We start from the raw sequence: 25,826 nt of genomic DNA, 5'->3' as shown, positions 1-25,826 counted from the left end.
CTTCGAATATGCAAAAATCAAGGGTAAATTCTGTACCTCAAAGCCAGACTGACGCAAGTTCATAAACTGCGATTTTCCGTTTATTAGTGCATTGCATGTGGAAGCCTATGCCACATCGAGCCATGTGAACGCAACTCCTTTTTAAAAAATCCTTTTTAATTTTTTATCAGAGCTAAAGGAGCGCGCGTCCCACCATTTGCATGCGCAAGAAAATGTTTTTCCTCTCTCCTGTAAAACTGCCACAATGTGAATGTCCTTCCGGCTCTTAGGTACAGAATTGAGAAATGAAATGGGATGAATATGCCGGATCAATGAAGTCAATAAGCGACACATTTTAATCCCGATTTTCAGTTTAAATTATATTGACCAAATGTGAACACTAAACAGGCGTTTCTGTGTCTGATTGTTGAATTCTATTTTCGATTTTACTTAATGCTTTGTATTTTTTGACTATTTTTACTCGCATTTCTTTTTTCGTCATTAGAGTCAGAAAATTCGGTACAGCATTCTTTAGGATCTTGCGGGTGTGTACCTCACACTGATTCCCCCCCCCCACACACACACACACGCAATAGGATTTTGTTCTTTTGTTGTATTTTTAAACAAAATTCGCAGAGAAATTCTCTCCTCTGGATGCAAAAAATCCCTCGCACACTGCAAATGATTACACCAGCCAATCAGATTACAACATCTAAAGTAAAACCTATATTTTTGTCTAAGAGTAAGCAGAAAGTTCATTTGTAACTAGTCAACCGTTATAGAGAGACAGAGAGGCTTAAAATTTTGTTGAATCAATACCCTTTACAGGGGAATAACTTTACCTGGACAAAAACGGAGAACACTACTTAACAGACTGTTCATCATTGCTCAAACCTAAAATCCCAATAATTATTCCCCTTCGACCCTCTTTCTTAAAAGTGGATGGAGATGAGAGCTTAAATTTTTGAATGGCGTTAACAAATATAAGTAGTTCATCATTTTTTTTTAAATCTAAACTTTGAAAGAGTACGTTGAAGAATTTAATTTTCGTAAAGGGAACAATGAAATTTAGTGTTTTTGAAATTTTGTCCTAAAAATGGTCGAGAAAAAAGTATTTTTATAAAAGGATTATAAAAATATCTGAAAATAACTGTCCGGATGATGGAGAACTTTTAACTTGTAAAAAGTGCAGGGCCTCCGAGAGCCAAGGCGAGTCCCTTGTCAGTTGTTCGATGCTGGAAAAATTTCTTGAAAAGCAGAGTTTGCACAGTTTTAATCTTTATAAAAACTTATTTTGGGCGAAACGGATGATTTAATTTTGACTGGCTTCATAATTTAAAGTTACCTTTTGAGCTCATGTATTAAAAAAGTAGTTTAAAATTTACGGCAGCTTTACGTTTTCCAAGTCGGCTTGTTTCAATGCGAAAAAGCATGAAAGCATCTATATTGAGTGTTTATGGAAGTTTCTTCATCTTCCTAAATAAAAAACGACCTCTTTTCCCATGGTAATCTGCACGTGGGAATTCGAGCTTCACATAACTCACCTCTAAAAACAATAGCAACCGCCCTTTTATGTTTTGTTTCGAACGTCGAACAATGAACCTTAAAGCTGTCCACAGGAAAGCGGGAAAAACAAACAAAACGATTTTCTCACGATCTCGGTAACTCACGCTCTATGTCTTTGGTGGACAGGTTAATGTGTGAAATATCGTTGAAGATCAGTGGGTTAATAGGCGCATTTGTTGGTTCGACGTATTTTTAAGTTCAGAAGGGGTGCCCCACAACTGTGCCAAGGCTGTTGCGGTAGGCTGGGCCTTTCGTGCTCTTGTTGGCTGTTTTTGGCGGCGACGTTCAAACTAACCAGCCCCGTTTCTTTGTCTGCGTTGTGTTGATTTTTGTTCTTAGACAATAGGTGAATGGTGAAATGCTCTGTTGCTTTTCGTAGTAGAATGAAATTTGTTTCTTGATTTGTGTACATTGCTATCAGAAGCAAATGTATGGTTTCTAGAAGAGAAGTGATGAGAAAATCTATTCCAATTGTGCGAAAGTTATGGCACATCGACTGCTGTTCTTAATTGCTGTGTCATCAAAGCTGATCAAATATTTGTTAATTCAGTGATCCATTGCACTCTGATAAATTTTATAGATTACGATCAAAAATAAATCCATTAATAACTCAGCGGTTTATATCTGATTTAAAAAAACAAACAATTGCAGACCATTTTTAAAGCATTAAAATACTTTTAAAAGAAAGAAAGAAAGAAAAATGTACGCACGTAAATTAAGCAGATTTTGCCGTTTTTAAAGAGCAGTTGAAATTTCTTTTATCATTCATACAATTTATATCTACCCATTCCTTGGCACATGAAAAATAATAATAATACATCAAGATAAATGTATTGAACTGAAGCGAAATTTGGCGAACAGTTTTACAGGATCAAAGCAGAAGGATCCTTAATAAGTAAAAAAACACCATCAATGCCGGTAGTTTTTCCCAATATCATCAATGCTGGCAGGATCCTTTTACGCCACCTTAGGGTTGGGCCACTTTAGATCACCTGAAGCACGGATGCAAGACACAGATTTGAACTTGAAACAAATAGGTTTCATAATTTGTCCTATTTCATTACTCTACTTGCAGCTGGGTTTGTAGTTTTTGTTTGATGGTAGTACGAAGAATTGTGCATTCCATGGCCCCTTGTATGTTCAGAACTTCTTACCACCTAAGCTTGAATGTTAGCAAAGACCTCTTCGATTAGGAGAGCCGAGGAGTGGAACCTCCACAACATAGCAGAAAAACAAAACCAATTATTTTTCCACTAAGCCATGGCATACAGAACCGATACAAATAACAGAGTGGTTTACATGAAACTGGCTCAATGTTCACACTAGGACCTCTAAGCAATCCCAGCATTTCTAAAACTCACGGAGGATGGAATAACTCCTTCCTCGCCCCATATTTGTTAAATTGGTGATAAGCCAAATGAATAAGATAGCTATCTTTACACAAACAGTCTCTAGAAAACTTTTATTGTATGTATGTGACTGCTCCTCACACTGAAAAAATGTTCAATAGCGGGCGTGATCCTGGTTTATTTTGTGTGCTTTTTATATTTCCAACCGTCTTTTGGTGTACTTCAGTAATGTTTCTTAAATGTTCATCTTCATTTGCATAGGTGGCTGGTGCACCAAATAAGTAGCAGGTCAAAAGCAGTAAGGTGGATAGGGGGGTGGCTACCCTAAAGCTGAATTTTCGGAGTACAATTGGGCTATAGTATTTGATTTTAACACTACTGATTTAAAAACCTATACAAATATGGAACATGGCCTCAAAAATCAGGAAGGATGGCCACCGTAAACTTCCCTCTTCTAATTCAAAGTTCCATTCTAATGAAATAAAATGAAAAAAGTCTGTTTATTTGTAATTTTGGTTTTGTTTTCGCAAAATAAATCAATCCATTCTGTAAAAAAAAAACACTTTTCAATCTACTATCATTTATTTTAAACCCTAAAAAGTGAGGGAAGCAGTTACTCCCTCCCCCCTCCCCCACTAGCCGCCTATGTTCGTTTGAATTTTTGCTGTCATCCAGGCGTGCAACGTGTGAAGGCCAAACCCCCGAACACTTGGTTTTAAGCCTTGTTGCCAAACCTAGTACAATATTTCATTTGCCTGTGTGAACTTTTATGACCAAAAAATATCCACCGTCGATAAGTTCTCGCCGCGCTAGTGTTGCCAACCAAATACGATGCGGTTGAACTCTCAACTAAATATATGCTTAAAATACACTGCTTAAAAGCTATAACAGATTTAACCAATCTAGATACTTTGTCGAAAACGATTGCTAATAAATAAGCCAACGATATGACGACTTTACGTTATGAATTTCAAATGCACGAACATTAAAAGCCATCCGTCGATAGATCGTTTCTCACTTCACTGATTCAGTTAAGCGTCTGAAACCAAATACCCCACAACGATTTTTTTTCACAGCGAAAAATTAGTTTAGCACGTGTGTGCCATTCTAAAAAGCCTAACTGTGTAGCATATTAGGATCTGGCAACGGGTCACCATCCATTCAGGAGATACTGATCATCGTAATCATTTCCGGATCCCGTATTCTGAAGCGGAGTTCTTTGTCAAATGAGGATAGAAATGATTTCGCTTTTGCACGAGAGAAAAAATGCATAAATAAAGCAGCGGTCAGGCCCTTTTTATTCCAAAAGCAGCCGATGCGGAAGGCAGTTAGACGTTTATTTTCATATTCCATTGTAATGGAGCAGTTACTGTTTGAAAAAATGCTGTCGCGGATATTAAATTATGTTCTTTTCTTTTTTTTTTCCTTTTGCGGAGAATCTCTGCGGACTTGGTTCAGCGAATTCATTGATTTACAGCTTAACGTATCGAAGAGGATGCTGAAGCTATCGCGAGTTGCAGTTAATAGTACCGTTGGTTTTTGAATTTCCTGGATTGTTACGTAAAAATAATCCTCTAATGTAGCAACTCATAAAACGAACTAGTCGCTGATAACTTGGTTCATTTAAATGACTATTAGTAATTTGTTGAAACAGTTATGAGTCAATGGTTTTTATGCATCAAATTAAAAATAGCTTTTTCATAGAAATGGGTAACAGGGTGTAAAAATGAAAAAATCCGTTTAACTAACTCGATTTTCGGTTTAAATTACACTTAATTTACGTTAGCTATGTATTTTGCAATACAAATATCAACTACACTACTTATAAAATAAGGTCTTTTTGCATTTTCCTCCTACTTATCTCGCTCATTAATGAGTGTACTTGCGAATTACATACTTACCGAAACTGCCGTGTTTAACGGGAGCTTTCCACTTTTTTTTTTTTTTTTTGTAGGCTGTCTCCTAACTTTCCGCTGGGGTATGATTTTCTTCCGCTTTTTGAAATAATTCGGCGAAAACTACTAAATCTTCGACAAACCCTCAAGAGATCGAGAGTGACAAGAAAATGAAATACCATTAATCGGAAATGTTAAAAAACGGAACCAATAAAAATGGTCGTTAACTCTGTTGAAATCAGTTTGACGAAGTCAAACATGCCACTGCTGCTTTATCATGGCGGCAACATGAATTAAAAACACGTTAACCTATCACAATGAGTCCATTGTGAATTTAAATGATGATTTTTTTTCTACAAAATTGTTTTTATCTTGCGATATAATTGTACAGTTTTGATGTCATATACAAGAAGTATTTTAACTAATTTATTTTTACTGCGTCTTTGTGATATTGATCGTTTGACTATAACAAAAAATATAACTGTTCACTTATCTTCTGATATTTTTAAAAATTTGTTTTGTGTGCTTTTTGGAACATTTTTAACGTTTGTAAATTTTGCTTGTTTTTTTTTTTTCCTTCGTTTTTTTAAATTTTCAGTAAAATAAACTGCCGTTTTATTAAACATGTTTTAAATAACATGTGTGAAGCACTTGGGTATCGTTTGCATGTAGGGATTGCAATATCTGACCAAAAATGCAACACCGGTATTCAGTATTTTCTAAAACGTGATACCGGAATACTGGTATTAGCAATTTCTCAAAAAAATGATCGAAAATAATCGTAGGAAACGTTAAGAATCTATTCAATTGTCACAATGCCTGAATCTAACTATGCCTGGATTTTAGTGCACAAGTCCCCCCCCCCCCTCCAGCAACTGAAAATACTCATCATCTTCAACGATTTTGTCTTGTTTAGGATAAGTTTATGCTTGCTTTTATTAGCCGTTTGTTTTCAATTTACGATGAAATAAACTAAATTTGGTTTTATTTGTTTCTTTTATTCGTTTTCTTCTCAACATTTTTTACAATTATAGTTATGTAAATATCTGAAAATATGTTCCAGTTTATTATGCATTACCTCTATGCAAATTTTTAAGACACTATATAATTTATAATTTCCGAACACTATCTTCTCTTGGTTAAATAGCAAAACAGGAAAACTAACCAGTGCCGGTGACAACAAATTACTATTTTTTATGCCCTAACAGGAAAAAAGTTTTTGTCAAAATTTAGTACAGTGAGAGTCAAATATTTAAGAGATATATATCATAAAATATTTCTGCAATTGTGGTTGGAATAAATTATTCAAAAGACAAGTAGTTAGCTCTCTGTTTAACGACTTTCAAGGGACCGCAAAAAATCGTCCTTAAATAGAATGCTTTTAAAACAAAAGTGGACCGTTTGGGACCGTGAAACGCAATCGTTAAGTAGAGAAAGTCGTTAAACAGAGAGCCAACGCACCTGATATTAGCTTCCACAAAAGGGCAAGTGAGTGAGCAGTGAAATGGAAAAAATAAAACATGGTGCACATTAAGCGCACGAAAATGTGATTCATCTCCCCATCTAGCAATTAAAATACAATTTTGCAATATTTCTGTTACTTTTATTCAATGATATTCTACTAGTTTGTGCTTTTAAAACCAAATGTTTACATCAACAGATTGATTTTGGTACTGTATCATGGGGGAAAAAGAAATGTGCCTTTAAAATATAAAAATTGATATCTAATAAAGTAAATTGAAAACTCTTTAATTAAAACTATTTATTATTTTCAGCTAATACCGAAAATACCGGTATTTTGCCTCAGCAAATACCATTATTGAGAAATTGCAAAATAGCTCGAAGTACCTGTATTCGGTATACCGGAATACCAGTTTTGCAGTCGCTATTTGCATGTACATAAAACTCTTATTTTTACTATTTCTTTTGTTTTTATTTATATTCTACTAATAGAGGATTCCTTAGCAAATAAAATTAAAACTCGATTTAATGAAATTTGATTAAACAAGGATTAGTCGTAAAACATTTTCATTGCACGGAAAATGCGTTTAAGACATTTTCAGTTGTTTTTCTCTTGTCTTTTGATGTAAAATCTAGCTTCCTCCTGCTTTTCAAAGTAAAATCTACTGTTTATATTACTTACAAAAACGGCAAGTATGTAGTTAGCTCAATTTTTGTTTGCTACTCTCCTGAATATGTGAAATATAAAACTTAAAATACTTTTATGTTCATAAGAAACTAAATAGCATTCTCTATTCTGAACGGAGAGGGGGGGCTAGCGAAATTGTAATCCATCACTGCATCACTGCGTGAACAAACGCAGCGCAGCACAGTAGATAGTTTGTGGAATTAGTTTGTGAATTTCAAGTACTCAAAAAAAGGAAGTGACGTAAATAAAAAAATTCGACGGTTTCTTTTATACTTGTTACAATGAGTCAACAATCATATGAAACTACAGTGCTGGCTACATTATTAGACTAAGGAGTTTTTTTTTTTTTTTTTGTATACTATTTGTACTGAAATACTATTTTACTGTTAAAGTACAGTACATACTGTACACTGATTACTACGTTATTTTAGCATAATTTAGAGTTTGCAGGTGGCAGCACTGTCTACTTTTTTTATGTTCTTTGTTTATCTACCTACCACGAACATAACCTCAATCAGCTTAAACAGTTCACTAGTTCTTTTTATTAGTGTGTTCTGTTATATTTGAAGTTAGTTTTAGGTAATTAATGAGTATATGTATGTGAGTATAAACAATTTTTTACCTCCTTTTTTAAAAAGTTAAGAAATGCTGTAAACCTTGTGAAAAGTAGCCCAAAAGGACTTAAAATGCTCATCAAGAACAAGGGAATGCTTACTAAATATTAGATAATTATTTCACTGTTCGTTAATGTGTCTATAGTTATGTAATCAATAAAGAATTTGCTTTTAAAACAGTCTTAGTCTAATAATTTGGCCAGCACTGCATAGTCGAGAGTTAAAATCTATGTGTGTGTGTGTGCAGGTTTTCCTATTTTATTTACTTCATTTTCTGTATTTTTTTCTTAAAGCAATGTTTGGATCAATGTTGCTGCAGCAGGAGGAGGGCGACTTTCTCTATTTGTTCCAGGTTTTTCATCCAATATTCCAAACATAAATTAGCCCTATTTCTTGTCTCATTATGTTCGATTAGTGTACAAGGAGTGAAAAGTGATCTGTATCTTTTAATGCTTGTGGAAGTATTAAAATAGAAGCCTTAATCTAAGTGACTTAATTTAAAATTGAAACTTTAGAAAAGTATCGCAATAATATGAGATATTGAATTCAATAAGTTTCAATCAACAAACTTGATTTCAGGAAAGTCATTTTTAGATTTTTTCATACATTACATTTTACTATACAAAGAAAAATTCGTGAACATCACATTTCGTAGTTTTACTATTTCATTAGTACCAAATACACAGTTAACCATCACCTCCAATCGATCCCTGAATTTTTCTCGTAATTAAATCGTACCGTGAACTAAGTAATTCGCATAAATATTTAAAAAAAGAAATCAGCTAGAAGTTGATTTCATGCAATATCGCTCAGTTTTGATCATGTTATATTTTTTTGCCGTTACTCATTTCCTTTATTTCTTTCCCAGGGATTTTTGGATAGCAAAAATTACTGACTGAAGACCGGAAAATGGCAGTTGTTCAGTGTTCTTTTGGAATACCTCTTATACCAACAGCACCAAGGGTAAGTTTTCTATAAAGTCTTTTGAATTTAGAAAATCGCCGTCTTGGTATGACAGGTGAAAATTGTTTCTACATTTGAAAAAAGCAATTACCTGTTTGCTCTTTACTGTTAGGTGATGTATTGATAATTAAAGTTTTAACCTTAACTGCAGTGGATTAACACTAAACTCCAGTAAATAGCGTTCATTGTAGACCACTTTTTCGTTTTTTCATTCTCCTAAAATGACAGTTTTATCAGTAAAGCGGTTAAGTTACCGGATCCAGTTCAGTCTTGTCCAAATACATTTCCCTGCATGTCAAAAATTACCAAACATATTATCAAAGTATCATGCCATGGCACGAGTTTCATTGTTGGTGACCTCGGCGTTACTCGATCAGTGAATTCACTATCATATGTAAGAGGATGGTTTCAAGTGCTTTACTATAGGATCTTCAATTACTTTCAAAGCTTAAAACGAATGTAATGTGGCCATTTGCTATTTTTAATTTTTCTAAAAATACCTGTACTTACTTCACGAATACATTTGCGTGTAGAAACTTTGAATTTAGTTTCAAAAATGTGTATCTATTCGGTTTTGTACGCAATGTATTGCTATTTGTTCTGTTGAGTTTGACTGCTGGACTACTGCGCAAAAGATTTGAAATTTTCGAAGAAATACAATTTGTGTTGACACATTGAAAAAAAAAAAATACCAGTTATGTACTTGCAGATACCACTGAAGACGAAACTGGATAATGATTGATTTTTTAACATTATAGTCCCAATTTTATTATAAACTAGCAGTACCCGCACAGCGATGCCCGTGCTAAAAATTTAATTAAAGTATGTTGAATAAAAAAATTGATGCCCCCTCCCCCTCGGAAGTGAAATAATCATTTTTCTTTGTATAAAATGCGTACACATATTTAAAAAAAAATTTTTAAAGTTTCTTTAGAATTTAAAACTTTTCGACAAATCATTAAATTTGATTTACAGTTGTTTTAAAACTCTATTTAGCGAGTGAAGCGGTTTTTACTGCAATTCAAAATATTTCGCCAAGTAAACAAAAAAAAAAGGACATCAAATAATATCTTTCAAATGAAAAAATAATTCCGTAATTCTATTGTTTATCGCCAAACTCGCCCAGCAACCACGCTATCATAATCCATCCGTCTAACGAAAAAGAAACATCCCTATTATTCAAAGGTAAAAATAATTCCACAACTCTATTGTTTATCGCAAAACTCGCCCAGCAACCACGCTATCATAATCCATCCGTCTAACGAAAAAAAAACATCCTTTGGAACATTCAAAAATCATCGTCAGAAAGAAAGAAGAAAATCGTACATTTCACTCGGATAAAAACAAATCAAAAGTTTCTTTTCTTTCATAACAAATCGCCAAAACAATGAATTACATTTACCGTTGCTTTAAAAGAATAATTCTAGACTGAACTGCTCAGCGCCTAAGGCGCCAAGCGACCACGCTACCGGAACCCAGCCTTTTGGCGAGTGAAGCGGAAGTTTTTTCTTTGGCAATAATAACTGTTTCGAATCTTTATATATTAAGAGCTGCGTTGCCCGGCTTTGCCCGGTCTACTTTGAGAATAAAAATTTGTCAAGTTGCATATATTCAACAATAAGGCTTAAATAAAAGAAAAAAACACCATGCAAAATTACCCTTCCAAACAATGACGACAGATATTAAAATACTTTTAAGAAATTAAAATGCGAAAGATGGATTTTAAAAATATAACCATGAAAACACGAAATAAAATAAGTTTAAGGAATTTAATGCAAAATAAGGAAAGAAACAATGGATTCAAAAAGCGTAACCATGGAAACCGGAAAATAAAATGGTTGATAACCTGAATCAAAATGATATTTTTCGAACTTGGATTTAAAAAAGCTTGTAACTTTTTTTTCCTTTGAAGATAGAAGCTAAGTTTTTCGACCACAGGTCGAGAGAGATCTGGAGTAAAAAATGTCGCTTTTCCCAATGGTGTGAAAAAGAAAACTGTGGGACAATTCCTTCACTTTTTATTAATAGGTTTAATGAAGAAAGTAGTGCCTTAATCTAAGCCTAAAAAAGTTCGAGCTAAAAACGCAAATTACTCCCACCATAATTAAGTTAGAGCATTGAAACAAATTGTTTAGAACGCGGAAAATTCTACCCTTTTCAACGATATATAATGTTAATGTGCAAGTAATTTTTCACTCCCATGTTCAGGAATTTATGTGAAATTTGGGCCTAAATTGGAATAAAAAAAGAACTATTTATCGGATTTTTCGAATTATAGCCTATGTCACTCAGTAAGAAAGCATCTTTCATTTAGTGAAGGAATTTTTTCAAATAGGTGCAGTGGTTCCGGAGATTACCTCGAACATATAAACACACAAAAAACCGCCCTCTCTCTTTATAATATCAATTTTTTGCTTACTTGGGATTTAAAAAAATACTTAATGTTGTTGCTTTTATTATCTGTATATACTCGTTGAACGATTAAGATATTTAAAATAGAAGTGTTATAACATAACTATTACACGTACAGATTAGTTTTTTGCGACATTAAACTGAAATTTCAAAACTTTTCTTTTAAAATTGATGAAAATAACGACAAAGTGTAGATATTCCGATGTATATATCAAAGTTTTGAAAGCAAAGAGCATATTCTTAACTTTTCTGCCTGATTCCTGGAACCTCTGCGTTAAATATCAATGCTGTCACTCATACGTACCTCATAAAAAACGAATACAATGAAATCTGTGTAAGTTGACCATTTGCGGTGCAGTACTTTAGTGGTCAACTTAGACAGGTGGTCAACTTACAAAAGGTTTGTTATATGATTCTTAGACAAATTTGGTGCATATTGGTGGTCAACGTAGACAAGTAATCAACTTAAAAGGGTGATCAACTTTACAGGTTTTACTGTAGTAGTTGGAGATGGCATATGATATTAAATACAAACTTTTCATTACAAAATATTTTGCACGTTTGCTTGAGGTTTATGAGGGTACTTTTATTTATATGCATAAATTTCTAATCTTTAAAATGCAAGTAATCCGAATGAATCTCATAGAGTTTCTCATAAAAAGTGTATGCTGCGTAATAAAGAATTTAGACATATGCTCGGCTTTATGTAATATGTCCTCGTGTGTTAATTCTAGGTTGAACTTCAGGGAAAAAAAGCATTTTTAATTCTCTAGTAACGTATAAAAACTTTCTAAATCCGGAAATCCCTGACCATTGGAATTGCATAAATGTCACAACCCTGGGAGAGTGAGGGGAAGGCCGCTTCCAGAGATAATCATCTTCAACCCAATCAACACGGGAATAATCACTGAAAGTATCCTGTTCTCTGGGTATGCACGAATGTCGTTTATTATTTGAGGGTGCAGTGCGGGGGCGCGAAGATGGACGCAATTATGCGCCCTAGGCTTTGTTTGCAGATTTGTATATGATCTTTAAATACTTTGTAGCCACGTGTTTGCCAATAAAAGGTCGTCTCGAAAATCGTTATTGCTAAGAATTTTTTTAATGAAACTTTTTATGCGAGGACTTTGATATCTACAAGCTTTTTGTGTAACGGAAATGGTGTAGTTATTTTTTATCTGTTGCCAGGAACAATGACAAATAATAGTAATTATTAAGTTTCTATTTTGTAATAAAAACAAATTAATTTCAATACTTAAAATACACCACCAGCTCAGTCAGTAACTGAGCTGGTGGTGTATTTTAAGTATTTTTCTGCCTAAGCCGTGGCTTAGGACGGTAAATTACTACAAAATTAATTTCAAGCCTGAGTTTAAGCAAGCATTTGTGGATTATGGGCAAAATATATCTTCTTATCAAGCCCGGATTACCCAATACACCACACTAGGCCCTTGCCAAGGTGCGCAAGCCGAAAAAGGCGCACATCACGGAGGGAAAAAAATGTGACACGCTAGTATATATATGAAGGAGCAAAATTCAACTAGAATAGATTGAAACCAGACCGTGTTGCAGAAAAAAAAAGCAATTGGAGGATAGGGAAGGGGCGTAATGATTGAATCGAGTTCCTTTTCTGGTCAAAGCAGATAATTTTCACTATTTTAGATTTGAACAATAATTTGTTAAAAATGTAGCTTTGCCCAGGAGGGGACTGGATCCTCCAAGAGGGCGTCAACCTTGACTCCCGAAGGGCACACAGGTTTGAAAACGCAAAAAAGAAAAAAAAAAACGCCCGAAAGCGCATAGGTTCGAGGACCGGTGGGCGCCCCTGGTTTTGCAAAGGTGAAAAAACTTATTAGAAGTAAGTCACACACAGGAAAACTAGTCAAAACCTTGACCTAGAAAAGGCTCAGTTATAAAACTTGTTGCTGAAACTATTTTTCTCTTGATGTCTTTAAATTATGTCAGTAAGTATGTGTTTCTCAATTAATAATTTATTAATTCATACTTGTTTATAACTGCCAATGATCAGGGGCACCCCAAGTTAAAATTTTTGGGAGAAGGGAAATTATCAATTTACCGAATAAAACTTCAAATCTCGCCGAATAACAAAATCATGCACACGTACCAACATCTAACGAAAAGAAAAATTAGGTATCCTATTTTGCACAAAATGCTCACCATAGATTGCTTTAATTCTCTACACACACATGCATTGCATGCAAGTTGCTAATAAATAATTTATTACACACAGTTTTATTCATTTTTACTTATAATGATGTAAGTTATCGGGGTTTGCTTCCAACATATTAATTTTATGAATTTTTTTATTCAAAATTTCACCACGAAGATCAGAACAAAGTGGATAAAAATGCATGGTATGCCCCGAAGTATGTTTTAAATGGAAGAGAAATTAAAATATAGAGAGAAAGATTGATTCAGAACATTGTAAGGTAGAGACACCAGTAGTTCTAAATTTTCCTAAGGTAAAAAATTAAATGAAAAACAAAAGTGCATTACGAAATTCAAGAGCCCGGATATTTGAATTTAAATAAAAAGGAAAAAACTATGTAAGATATCACTGCTGAATATCACCTCAAGCCAAAGCGTCCAAAGGTTTTTTTCCGGGGCTAAAAGCGTTTGTTTTTCAAACAGACAAAAATTTGAAAGGTAAATTTGAAAATTCCATTATGAAAAAACTAAAACAGTTAAATGTTTTTGGAAAAGAAAAAGTGGGTCAGGATGTTTTACAACATATTTTCAAAAATGGAAAAAATATTATGGACAAAGCAAAATAGGGGGAGGGAGTAGTTTTTTAAGTCTATCCCCATCTTTTTACGTCACCAAAGGTAGCCTAAAATTGCATTTTATAACTTTAATAGAAACATTTCAGAGGAGATTCCATGAACTTGCTTACACTATCATCTTTAAAGATTATCTAAACTTGTTTTTTTTTTTTTTACGAAACATCAATTTCAAAACGTTTTCGAGTGAGACTCAACGAACCACATCGATCCCTTCCCACACCACAACATCATATCAAAGATAATCTTCAACTGCGCATTTAGGACCTAAATATCTAAAATTTCTGGGAAGGGTCCTAAATAATTTTCTCCTAAATACCATCGAAGAGAGCAAACAATTTCGTTTACGGGACCTCATCTCTAAACTTTTGTGCAGGAGCGCCCTCGAAACCCCCCCCCCCCCCCTCCCCTGTTCCATTTTGAAGATGGTCTAAAATTTCAAATCTTTTTCGGAGGAGATTCCTCAAACCCCATCCAGTCACCCAGTATTAGAGGTCCTACAAATGCATGGAGTTTTCATTTCGAATTTCTTTTAGGGGAAAGAACTCTATAACGGGGGAGGAGGGCACCTTTACATCGTATCAGATAGTCTAAAACTTTGTGTTTAGGAATTTAAATTCGAAAACTTACTTAGAGAGTGATCTTATTTTCAGCCCTCCTCCCAGCTTATTGACAATCGTTTAAGATTTTGTTTTTAGGACCTCAATTTTGAAATAATTTCCTGAGAGCACCCCCAAATTCAGCCCTTCTCAAACATTATTAACATAGTCCAAAATTTTATTTTTACGACTTTAATTTCGAAACAACTATGGAAGAGAGTAACCGAACCCTATTGCTTCTCGTAATGTCATCAGAGATGGTTTCCAATTGCGCATTTATGTTTTCAATTTCGAAACCTTTCTGGGGAAGAACGGTTATACCCCATCTATGTCCGGACGTCATAAAATATGTCCTACAATTTTTTGATTTTTAATTTCGAAATGTTTCTTCCTAGAGTCACCAATCGCCCTGCATCAAAAAGAAAAAGATCGATAAAAGTTGAGCTTTAGGAACTCAATTTAAAAAAAAAAAAAAATCAGGACAGCTCTCCCGACTCCCACCGTTCCCCAGCATCATTCGAAAATTTCGCTTCAAGCACTAATTTCTACGGGGGAAAGGGGAGGAAGAGTTCCTGAACTCGTCCCTTTTTCTAACATCATCAAAGACAATATACAATTACGTATGTATAGGATTTCAGTTAAACTTCCTGGGGCGAGTTCCAAATGCCATTACTTCCCGTGAAAAAGCTTTAGATTGCCTACACTTCTATCTAAGTTGCTCTAACACTTCAGATGTTAATCCGGCCCCGGTTATTATAAGGTATTGATATTTTTGTGCCTTGGACCCTATTCCAAGTCTCCACCTGTTGTTTTACAGTCGCAAGGTACAATGACAGCATAGTTTAAATAAAACCGAATCGGCGGATTCACTTAAATGCACAATCATTACTTTCGCATAGCTAAAAGGTTTTAAAATCTTCTCTTCTGCAACCAAAAAAATATTCAGCTGAATAGTTTTACAAATTCATGTTCAGAAAATTAAACCAGAAGGAAAGGATTAATATATTTTTGAGGAATGAAAGGATTTTTCTCATGAAGTCATTAATTTACTGCTTCTTAAAACTGATCTTACTCTGATGCAATATGTTGATTAATAATAATTCTTCAGCTAAAATAATGTTAATATTGGTATTAAGTTGTTAGAAATTGTCGTTAACCCCAAGAAGGCTCGTTATAAAATTTATTATACAGGGGGGGGGTTGCAAAAATATATAGGCGATGAGTACTATATCAAAAAACAACAAACTCTACGGTCACATATAAGTAAATGCGTTAATTCCTCAAAACCTGAGGGGGGAAAAGGATGGATCCCTCAGGTTTTCTAGTGACTAGCTTGCCTAAAAATTATAAGCTTCTCAATGAGCAACACTCCACCAAAATTTACTTCCTGAAAATTAACAGTCTCAGATTAACTGCGCGATATTTTTAAAATGGAGAGTACAAACTTAATAAATATATCCTCATTTTCCAGAAATGTAAAAAAAAAAAGAAATGGTTCCTTTAGTTCGTAAAAAAATAGACACACAGAGAACAAAGTTAAATTACGACAGAAATCAAGATATCTGAGTTGAATGCTCAAAAGCACAGCTTAAAATTACTTCGATTTCTATTAATTTTTCTTGAACTAAGATTTTTCCAAGTAGCAACTGCAACTCCTTCCACGGCATTACTTAAGCACAAAATAGCGAAGTCGTTGAAAGATAGTTTGAACTAATCATATGGCCTCTCGTCGGCCCTGAATAGCCAGAATCTGGTGAGATCCAGGGCCCGCGACTAACTAAAAGTGAGGCCCTAGGTCCGTAATAATTTCGAGGACCCCTGAAGACTCTGTAGCCCAGTCGGAATGCATTTTTTGGGCCACTTTGTCTGTCACAGAAATATGTGACTCATTTATCAATGTGCATTCACGAATCCACTTCGGGTTACCTCATAATAAATTGTGATATGGTAAAATCGTAACTGGCAGAATTTATAAAAATTCTCCTTTTGAGGAAAGCCTCTTCCAATTAAAAATTTTTTTTCTTTACTGTTACTTTAAAAAACATGTGCGGTAATCTGACCCTGGTAAGATTCAGATTTCTGAATTTTTACTGAATTTCTTTGCCTGATGATATTAAAAATTAGTTTAGTTATTAAGTAGCTCACTAGATGGCAACACAAATGAATAGTTTTCAGATGTAGAAGTAGAAACCACGGAAAAACCAATGTAAGAAAACTGCTTCGAAACTCTTTAACGCAATTGAAACTACTTATTTATTTTTTGGAATGGCTTCCTGTTTAATTCAAACGAATTCACTTCAATAGGTGGAAACTTAAAGTTTATGAAACTTTAAAGATTAGAGAATTTAGAACAAACGACTAGCATTTTCTTCTGCTACTGGTTCTGTTTTAACAGCTGGTAGTGCTGCCATCTATTTTCGAAAAGAAAAACTGCGTTTCATGAATGTCTGCATCGCAATATGCTGTCGTAGGCAGGTAAACGGCTGTTTCTGCAGAAATGAGTTTTTGATACATTTGAAGAAACACGTTTCACAAATGGTTGGAAAGTTGAAATGGGAATTTTTTTTCAGCGGAAGTGGAAACCAAATAAGGAAACTTGTATAAGAAAGCTAACTTACAATAGACAACAAAAAATGAAAAATTTGCAGTTACTGCCCTTCACTTACCCCACAGCAGTCTGTTCTTCAGTCAGAGGTGCTGGCTGCGCCTTTCAAAAAAAAAAATGTTTTTTTTTTTTTTTTTTTTTTTTTTTTTTTTTTTTTTTTTTTTTTTTACTGTTGAGTCTTTGACTTTGATTCTTCTAAAGGGTATCTCAGCACAGGGCCGATCCTAGGGTGTCGACCGCCCGTGCGCAAAGACCTAATGTGCCGCCCCTCAAGGGTAATTTGCATATTTTGACTAATCTTTAACGTCTATATAAATCTTTTTTTAAATTTCTATGCCAAGTTCGAATTTAAAACTAGTATGTTGTGGCCATCACGAAAGTTTCTTCTATATTTTTCCTTTTTCTGATCCCTCCCCATGCTTGACGAGGAAGCAATATTCCTAACAAAAACAAAATTACACTTGCAAAAACTTGACGACCATCCCAATGTCTGAATTATTGCAAAAGCAAAGCAAAGAGCAAAAATTGAAAGTTATTTTAAAAGCCTTAAATATTTTATTTGTTAACAAACATAAGATGGCAACAGTTAAAAATTTTAAATCATTGAGATAATATTTCTGATCATTTTCATACAATTAAAATCACGAGAAATACGCAGACGACAATCTATTACGATTTATCTTTCTTATTGTTGCATTAATAAAGCTATTTTTATTTCCCAAAAAAAAAAAAAAAAAAAAAAATCAACGCCTCTTGAAGCGATTGGAGTCAAAATTGAACCAAAGCCTGTTTATGTATGGATTCACATATATTCCAAATTTCAACCAGAACGTAGCATTACTTCTTGAGATAGGGCACTCACAATGGAAAAAAAGAACGGGCGATTGCGCTACGCGCTTTTTAGCTGTTGACACCAAAATAAAATCAGCTCTTATACCCACTAAGGGCTACTTGTCAAAAAATTTTTGTTTGATTCCGTTCGTTATTTCTTGAGATACAGCAGTCACAACTGACGACAAAAAACGTTCTATAACTCAACCCCCGTTTGAGCTATTGACACCAAAATTGAATCAACACCTGCTCCTGTTAGGGGCAACATGTGGACCAAATTTTGTTTGATTCCGCTAGTTACTTCCTGAGGAATAGCAAGCACGCGTAACTCAAAAAACTTTCCATTGCTCCACCCCCCTTGGAGGAATTCGCGCCCAAAAACCAATGGGCACAAGTTCACATAAGGGCTCAAATGTGTACCAAATTTCGTTTAATTTCATGCGGTAGTTTTTGCTGTAGAGCGGCCACAAAAACTGGTCACACACAGACGTGACACACATACACACACACACACACACATACATACACACAGACAGACAGACATTTTCCAAGAATAGTCGAAATGGACTCAGCACACCTCAAAACGTACGAATCCGTCAAAATTCGAAATTCGAAAATTTGCACGAATCCAATACTTTCTTCTATATATTAGATATAGAAGAAAGTAATAAAAAAGGGGGGGGGGGCAGAAGAATGATCTTATAAAAAGGAAGAAATTTTTTATAGTAAGAAACTCCTTAGGTACAAGTTATATTTTTGAAGGAAGTAATAGATACCAAAATTTACTAGTTGTGAAACACGCATTTTATAGTCTTTCTTCGGTGACATCAGAGAAGGAACGGAGGAAGGGGAAGCGTGGGGGGAGGTGTCAGGGGTTAAGGGGAGGAGGATTGCTCCAAAAAAATTATCGAAATTGGCGTATGAAAAATATTTTTAGTTAATCTTTAGTTGTGTTTGATTGCAAGGTGCATGTAGAAATTTTCGAAATTGACGTCAAATATCGCAGTTTTAGGAACTTTTTCGAAACTTTAGGTGAAAGTAATGTTGCAGTTCTTTCCTAAATTCTTTCAAAATTGAAATCAATTTGAAGCTATTTTAAAATCTCCGAAACTGAAATTTTAAACCCGCAATTTTGGGTTACCTTTGTTGACGTTGCAAGAGGGAGGGAGATTCAATCGTCACCCATCGAAAGATTTCGAAATATAAGTTTATAAACGCAAATTTAGGCCGTCTTTGGTGACGGTAGGGGTCTCGCGGCTATCCTTCGGTAATTTATCGGCACTATTTTTTCAAAACCCCCCGTTTTTTTCTAGATTTGAAAACAATAGGAGAAACGTGAAAAATATTCCGAACCAAAATATTTTTCGGAATTGAAATCCATTATGCGGATATTTCTAAAATCGCAATTTTATATTATCTTTGGTGACGTTAACAAAACTGGGAAGATTCTACGGATCTTTCGGATATTTTTTAACATTAATATCTGAAAAATATAATTATAGACTTTTGTCCACCTCACCTCGACGATTGATGGATATGCCCTAGCGCCGTAAAAAGTTACATAAGCCTGGCAGTTCTCCTCCGGAATTCTTTAGAAACATAAGTCCCAAAATCGTATTTTAAGCATTGTTTGATAACGATGGGACTAAGAGCGGGCGGGGGTTCAGTGTGCCCTCACGAACTGTGTTTTTGAAACTGAAGTCAATTTGAGGCTAGTTTAGGCAGGAAGCTGTAGCTCAATGGAACCGTCTAAAAACGAAATTTCAGGTATAGTGATTGCGTTGGAGAAAAGGGGGATCCGGGGTCTTTCCCCAAATGTTCTTGAAATTGATGTTTGAAAAACGCAATTTTAGTTCGTTTTTCAATACGTTAAATGAGAGGGGGTGGAATTAGGGGCTTCTCTAAAGACGCTAATTGAGACTGTCTTTGGTAGTAATGTTTGCGAATGGATTTCGGGGTCCTCCACTGCAAAAATTTCGAAAAATGCCGAAGCAATTTTATATGACGTTTGATGATAGGAAGGGCTGTCGTCTGAAAACACGTTTTGGATTTTGGAGCCAACATTTTTAGGCTATGTTCGATTAAGTTAAGGTGGAAGAAGTGAATCAGAGACTTATTTGGGTCCTTAAGATCGATGGTTCAACCAGCGAAATTTTCCGCCGAAAGTAAAGTCCTAGAAACGCAATTTTAAGCCTTCTTTAGTTTCGTCAAGGAGGTCATGGTATTCTTTTGGATCTTCGTTTTGGAGCTACATTTAAATTTGCTTCCCGGGGCAAGGGCCCTGTCCTCCTACCTGATCTGAAACCGGCAGTTCATTCAAGATTTTAATTAGAAAAATTGTCGTAAAGGGGTAAAAGTACAACATTTTAGTTCATCATTCATATATGTTACTCTCAAGGGAGTCGCAATTTTTACTTCCTCTCCACGCATCCACGATTGTTAAACACAGAGTTTGTTATATAGTTTGTTATTTGAAATGCTTGCGAGAGTATCTAATCAATAATGCTTTTTTTAATAAATAAAATATGTCTTCATTGTTTAGGTCAATAAAAGATTGGGGGGGTAAACATTAGTGGCCGCCCTCGGTGCTCCTTTTAGACGGCACCATTTCATGCTTTAGAAGGGGGCCTTTCCCGTCCCCTGTATCCATGCCTGATTACCGGTTCTGTCACAAACTTTGCAACCAAATGAAGCATGTGTGTTAAGAGTAGATAATAATGGACAATGAACCAACACAATGTTCCCTAACATTCTATTTTTCTTAAACTATGCTATGCTGTCGGGAAATCGACACATACTTTGACAATTGAACATTTAAAAATCAGCATATTTATTCTACTTATTATAAGTTATCTTGTGAGAAATTCTTGAGGAATTTTGCTTAATGATAAGAACTATATGATGCGGCCTGCGGCCGCCCCTTGCTTTGGCCGCCCTTGTGCGGCGCACACTCTGCACACCTACTAGGATCGGCCCTGTCTCAGCATTAGAGGGGAGAAGGGGGGAGGATAGGCTTCGAAAATATGAAAGGTAGCGCCATCGTTGTTGGAGGTGATGAGCACTAGGCACTCTTGCTGAGCAATTGATTGTAGTAATTCGAGCATATGAACGTGCTGAATATTGCAACCCCCCTCCCTCCCCCCCCCCCCCCCCCGCACATCAGCTGCAAATGCAAATTACATTAAAATTAATAATGTCCTAGTTCAGTTTTCAACCAGAGTAATGAATTACTTGTACGATTTTTTTTCAAACAATGCTTCGAGATGTTAAAGCAACAATTAACTTTTAAATAGAAAAAGGCTACAATAATTTTAGTAGGAGAACAAAGGTTTATTTTTATTTGGTTTGTTTGTTGGGGAAAACAACAATAAACACAAAAAAAGAAAAAATCATTTGCTCTTGAAATTTAATACTTCTTTTGTTGAAAATTGGGCATTCTAAATTTCAAAATCTTAATATGTATTGAAAACTTAATATTTCCTGAAGAAAAAGGCAATGTCTAGCGACTCAAGTTATACTACTGATTACAGTTCGTCAATTGATTCCGTAAAAGAAAAAGCTATAGAGACCGCCTGCCAGGAGATACAAGCTACCAATAGATTTGATTTCTGTGACAAGATTGGCTCAGGATCTTACGGAGATGTCTTTAAGGTAAAAGACAAAAAAAGTAATGCGCTGGTAGCTTTGAAAATAATAGCCATCGAAGATATATCCCAAGATGAAAACGATTTTTGGCCGCAGCTCGAACATCCTAACATAGTTCCACTCTTGGAAACCATCTTATACACTACTGCACAAATATATTTAATGCCAATAGTTAAAACCTCTCTGCATGATGTTGTTTATGAATCCGACTTTTGCGACGGTAAAGCTTGCTGGAAAAAGCTGAAGCTGTGGTTGTACCAAACTCTTTGCGCTTTGGAATACATGCATGGAAAGCAATTTTGCCACTTAGATCTCAAAGCTGATAATATCTTGATATCTGAAAGAGAGGTAGCGATGTTGTGTGATTTTTCTTGCATCAGATCAACCTCGCAAGCGATTAAAAACGGTTGTTTCGGCTTGCCGAGTATCTACCGTCCCCTCGAGGCTCGGCCTTCCCTGCCTTCGGATGAAATAAAAGTCGACGGTGTTGCATTCGATCAGTGGAGCTTCGGAATCATGACCTTCGAGATCCTAACCGATGCCCCCATCTCGGACGAAGTGGACACCCTCAACAACAGTTCCTCGGACTCGAACGTTTCCACCAACGATCTGTGGTGCAAAGATCTGTATCCCATTCTCATGAGAGAAACACAAGAGAATAGATTCAAGTGCTCACTTCGCAAGTACTTCCCGAAAGTGAGACTGAGTACAAAGGAATGCAGACGTGCCTTGGATTTCGTACTGGTGTTCCTCCAACCCCAGCCCAGCCAGAGATGGACTGCGAGTCGAGGAAAAAAGCACGCCTTTCTCGGAAAGGGAACACTCAGACTTGGACGACCTTTGCAGGATGTCTGGTCTAAAATAGATATTCCTTCAGAGCCTATACCGACTAGTGCAACGGTTTTCTCCAAAGAAATATTAATGCCAGAAGGTGTAACGCATGGCGATGGTTTCCAAACTAATTCCAGACTTGAAAGAGGGAGTACTAATTCGCAGGTATTTGATTCCACGTTAAGATGTCTGACGTTGAATAAATCAGATAAAATCCGAAAAACAAAATCTGGTAGAAATGGTTGGAAACTCGCCGCTGTAAATCGGATGCAGAAAGAAAGAAAATGGTTAAGTGAGAATACTGGACAGTTGTGTAAAGGTTGGGAAAGTACATTTTATGTTCCAAACCACATACCTGAAAAGGCAGAAAATCCTGAACTGATGAAAGACATCGAATTCAATGGATCTTCAAACGTAAAATATAGCTTAGAAGGTTTAGAGCTGAATGAAAATCATAGTAACAACATAAAGACGAATTCAGATGAAGTACAGCAACTACGGTTGAGGGCACACTTGGCTCATCAACTTGAATCAATTATCCCATTGCCACTGGGCGAACAGAAGTCATCAGAAGAACGAGTAATGTCTGGAATGAGTGATACAGATGGAGATAAATGCTCAGCTTTAAAAACTTCACTTAAAACTAAAAGTAATAACATAATTTCTAAAAACAATCCCACGCACATCGAGACAATTCTAAAGGTATCAGGGTCGCAAGAAAATCTCTCTCAAAAACTGAGCATTGAGATCAAAAACAAAAGTAGCCAAGAGCTTGCAGAAAAATCGGGTGATCATGGAGATATCACTTCCAAACTAGACCAGGTGTCGAATTGCATTTGTGAAGTTAAAAGCAAAAGTAAAGAATTAACTCTTTTTGACGCTCCCGACGAATCGAGTAAGTGCGGCAGTGAATACCCTGAGAAAGGTGGACGCTTCGATGACGTACTTAACATAAAGAAGAACTTAGAAAAGGATTACATCACTGAAGTCATAGGAAACATGACTAAGAAGCTTGTTGGAAATATAGAATCTTCAAACAGAAGTTCACGGATGGTAGATCTTGACATCCAACTTTCTGAGAAAGAAGATCATTTCTGTTAATTGATATGAATTAAACCTTCAAGATTAAGAAAACAAATTTTAATGATAAAATATGTTTTGATAAAGATAAAACTGAAACATTGAATCTTTGATGCCAGTAAAAAGAAATAACAAATAAATCCGGCAGTGTTCCAAATCATCAAAACATCTCGAAGGGTTTGTCAATACTATAACACTGTAATGCGAATAGCTTATAGAACATTTGATTTTTTAAAAGAAATGATATTAAAGCAATAATTGAAAAACGAAGCTTGATGTACTTTTATAATTTGTATTGAGAAGAATTCTGTTTCCAGTTATTTAAAAAGATTCTGTAATTCATATTATGATACTTTTATTGATTCTGAAACTCGGTTATCATTCTCTCGGTTGTGACAGTTTGGGACATGAGATAGGAAGGCGTAACAAAAAGTGTGACATCGCGCATTTTTATAACAATTCACGTGACGATTGACAAAGCGGGACGTGTGACAAAGGGGGTTGAGGTCAAATTCGTCGAGAAAAAATAGGAAATCATTTAGAGACAGCCAGAAAGGTAAACTGAAATTGATGCAAATTATAACTTTTGGGAATACGAAGTACTTACCTGACTACAACTCTTGATTGCAAAAACTTTAATTGGTCAGAAACAATTTCACGTTTGAATTTTTATTTTCATTTCATTTATTTATTTATTTATTGATGTATGAATTTATTTAATGAAAAAGAATAATTTGGTGACCCGAACACGTTCAATGACGATTCCATATGACGTATCATTTGTCGAGTCAATAGCCTTAATATTAACTCCACTATACGATTAAATTAGTGACGTGACAATTCTACCCAGCATTTCAAATCAACTGCCTAATAGTTCAACTACTAATATAACAAGATCTACGCAAACACGCAGTCAACAACGATAATCATTGACAGTTCCGATAAGTCATCACAAACGCGTGTTCAACCTGAATATTTTTTTTAACTTTAAACAGGCATGACAGTTTTCGTGGAGCATCATCAAAAGGCAAGCGCTGACAAATTGCTGTAATCTCGGACGACATCTGTAACAAGGAGGCATGCTAACAGATCATTTAGCTTCTGAAATTTCAGTGAATGTCTGTTTCTTCGCACGGAAAAGCCAGTTAGGATCGCATTTTTCAGTTGCCATGCCATGAGAAATATCTTGCATGACTTGATCTTTTGAACGGATTAATTAAGTGTGAATTCATCCATGACATCAGGCAACTGTCAGTCCTCGCTCCGTCTTGCTTCGTTCTTCCCTTTTACTATATTTAAGGCAAATTATTTTGAGCGCAGTTGGAAACAATGTGCTTCTGCATGTCAATGAGACAACCAAGATTCAATAAAGTAGGCTCATTCAGGAGTGAAAACGAATTAACCATGTTTCTGATAAAAATGGAGAACGCGTGCCAGATCTGGATGGCTCATTGTGGCAAGTTGATGAATTTTTAAAAACTTCCTGTCTGATTTTCAAGAAATGCTACCAGCCACTTGGACTCACTTTGATTTACTCATCTCATCTACAGACTCCGTCAGAAAAATGTATAAACTCTTTAAAGAACGAAAAGTATTACAGTGAAACCTGTGTAAGTTGACCATTTGCGGTGCACTACTTAAGTTAAACAGGTGGTCAACTTAAACAAGTGGTCAACTTACAAAGGTTGATTTATGTGATAAAGGCTAAGTTCATGCCTGAAAAAAGTGGTCAACTTAGACAGGTGGTCAACTTCTCAGGTTTTACTGTACTTGTGTGTTAAATTTACTTTAAAATACTAATCATACACGTACAACCTTCAGTTCAGCACATGCTTACTTTAAATGTTCAAAATGTTGACCGTTTGCGACTACACACATAACGGAACGACGAGCGGTCGCAGCAACTACCAGTGGCGACCCTAGGTTTTGCGGGGCGCTGGGCAAAGACTTTTTGCGAGGCCCCCGATTAAAAAACATCAAGGATTTTATTAATTACAGGGATTACACAAGAATGATGTTACCCCCCCCCCCCCACGTATGAGACCTCTCAAAGAGTGAGAAAATATCTTTAGAAATAACCCCTTAAAAATTTCAGTGACAGTTTTAGCCATTCCTCCCGCCTGGTGGGCTCTCTGTTAATTTATAAATAAAACGAATCAAAATTAACATGATTTTATCCTAATTATACCTAAGTAAAATTAACAAAAATCCTTTTTCCGATGCAATCCTCATATATCGTCGCCTCACAGCAACAGTAAGATATCTTAGTGTTATTTCTGTGATTAGATATCTTAGTTCTGCTCTGAGGCGACGATATGTACAATGTACATTTTAGAATTGACTTTGAAGGAAGGGGAATGTCAAGAGAGTGATGCAAGGATCACATTCAATGCGATATAGAATATCCTCAGCTTAAGGGGGTCCGGGTGTTTCTCCCTCGGGAAAATTTTTGAAAAATAGGAATAAAATCCTGTGTTTTGAGGCCTTTTAAAGCCTACTTCGAACCA

At 35.5% G+C, this 25,826-nt stretch overlaps 1 protein-coding gene across 1 annotated transcript in view; it reads left to right on the top strand.

The window, feature by feature from the left end:
* Positions 1-25,826, top strand: part of LOC129219650 (protein FAM107B-like) — a 212,030-nt gene that overhangs the window by 58,828 nt on the left and 127,376 nt on the right. Inside the window, exon 2 of the mRNA XM_054853922.1 lies at positions 8,421-8,515. Within this exon, the coding sequence (XP_054709897.1) occupies positions 8,462-8,515 (54 nt within the window). The 5' untranslated portion in view covers positions 8,421-8,461. The remainder of the gene's footprint in view (positions 1-8,420; positions 8,516-25,826) is intronic.

The sequence above is a fragment of the Uloborus diversus genome, chromosome 4, assembly GCF_026930045.1.
Source record: "Uloborus diversus isolate 005 chromosome 4, Udiv.v.3.1, whole genome shotgun sequence".
Lineage (NCBI taxonomy): Eukaryota > Metazoa > Arthropoda > Arachnida > Araneae > Uloboridae > Uloborus > Uloborus diversus.
The sequence above is the reverse complement of the archived record's forward strand: the minus strand, read 5'-3'. Positions and strand labels throughout refer to the sequence as shown.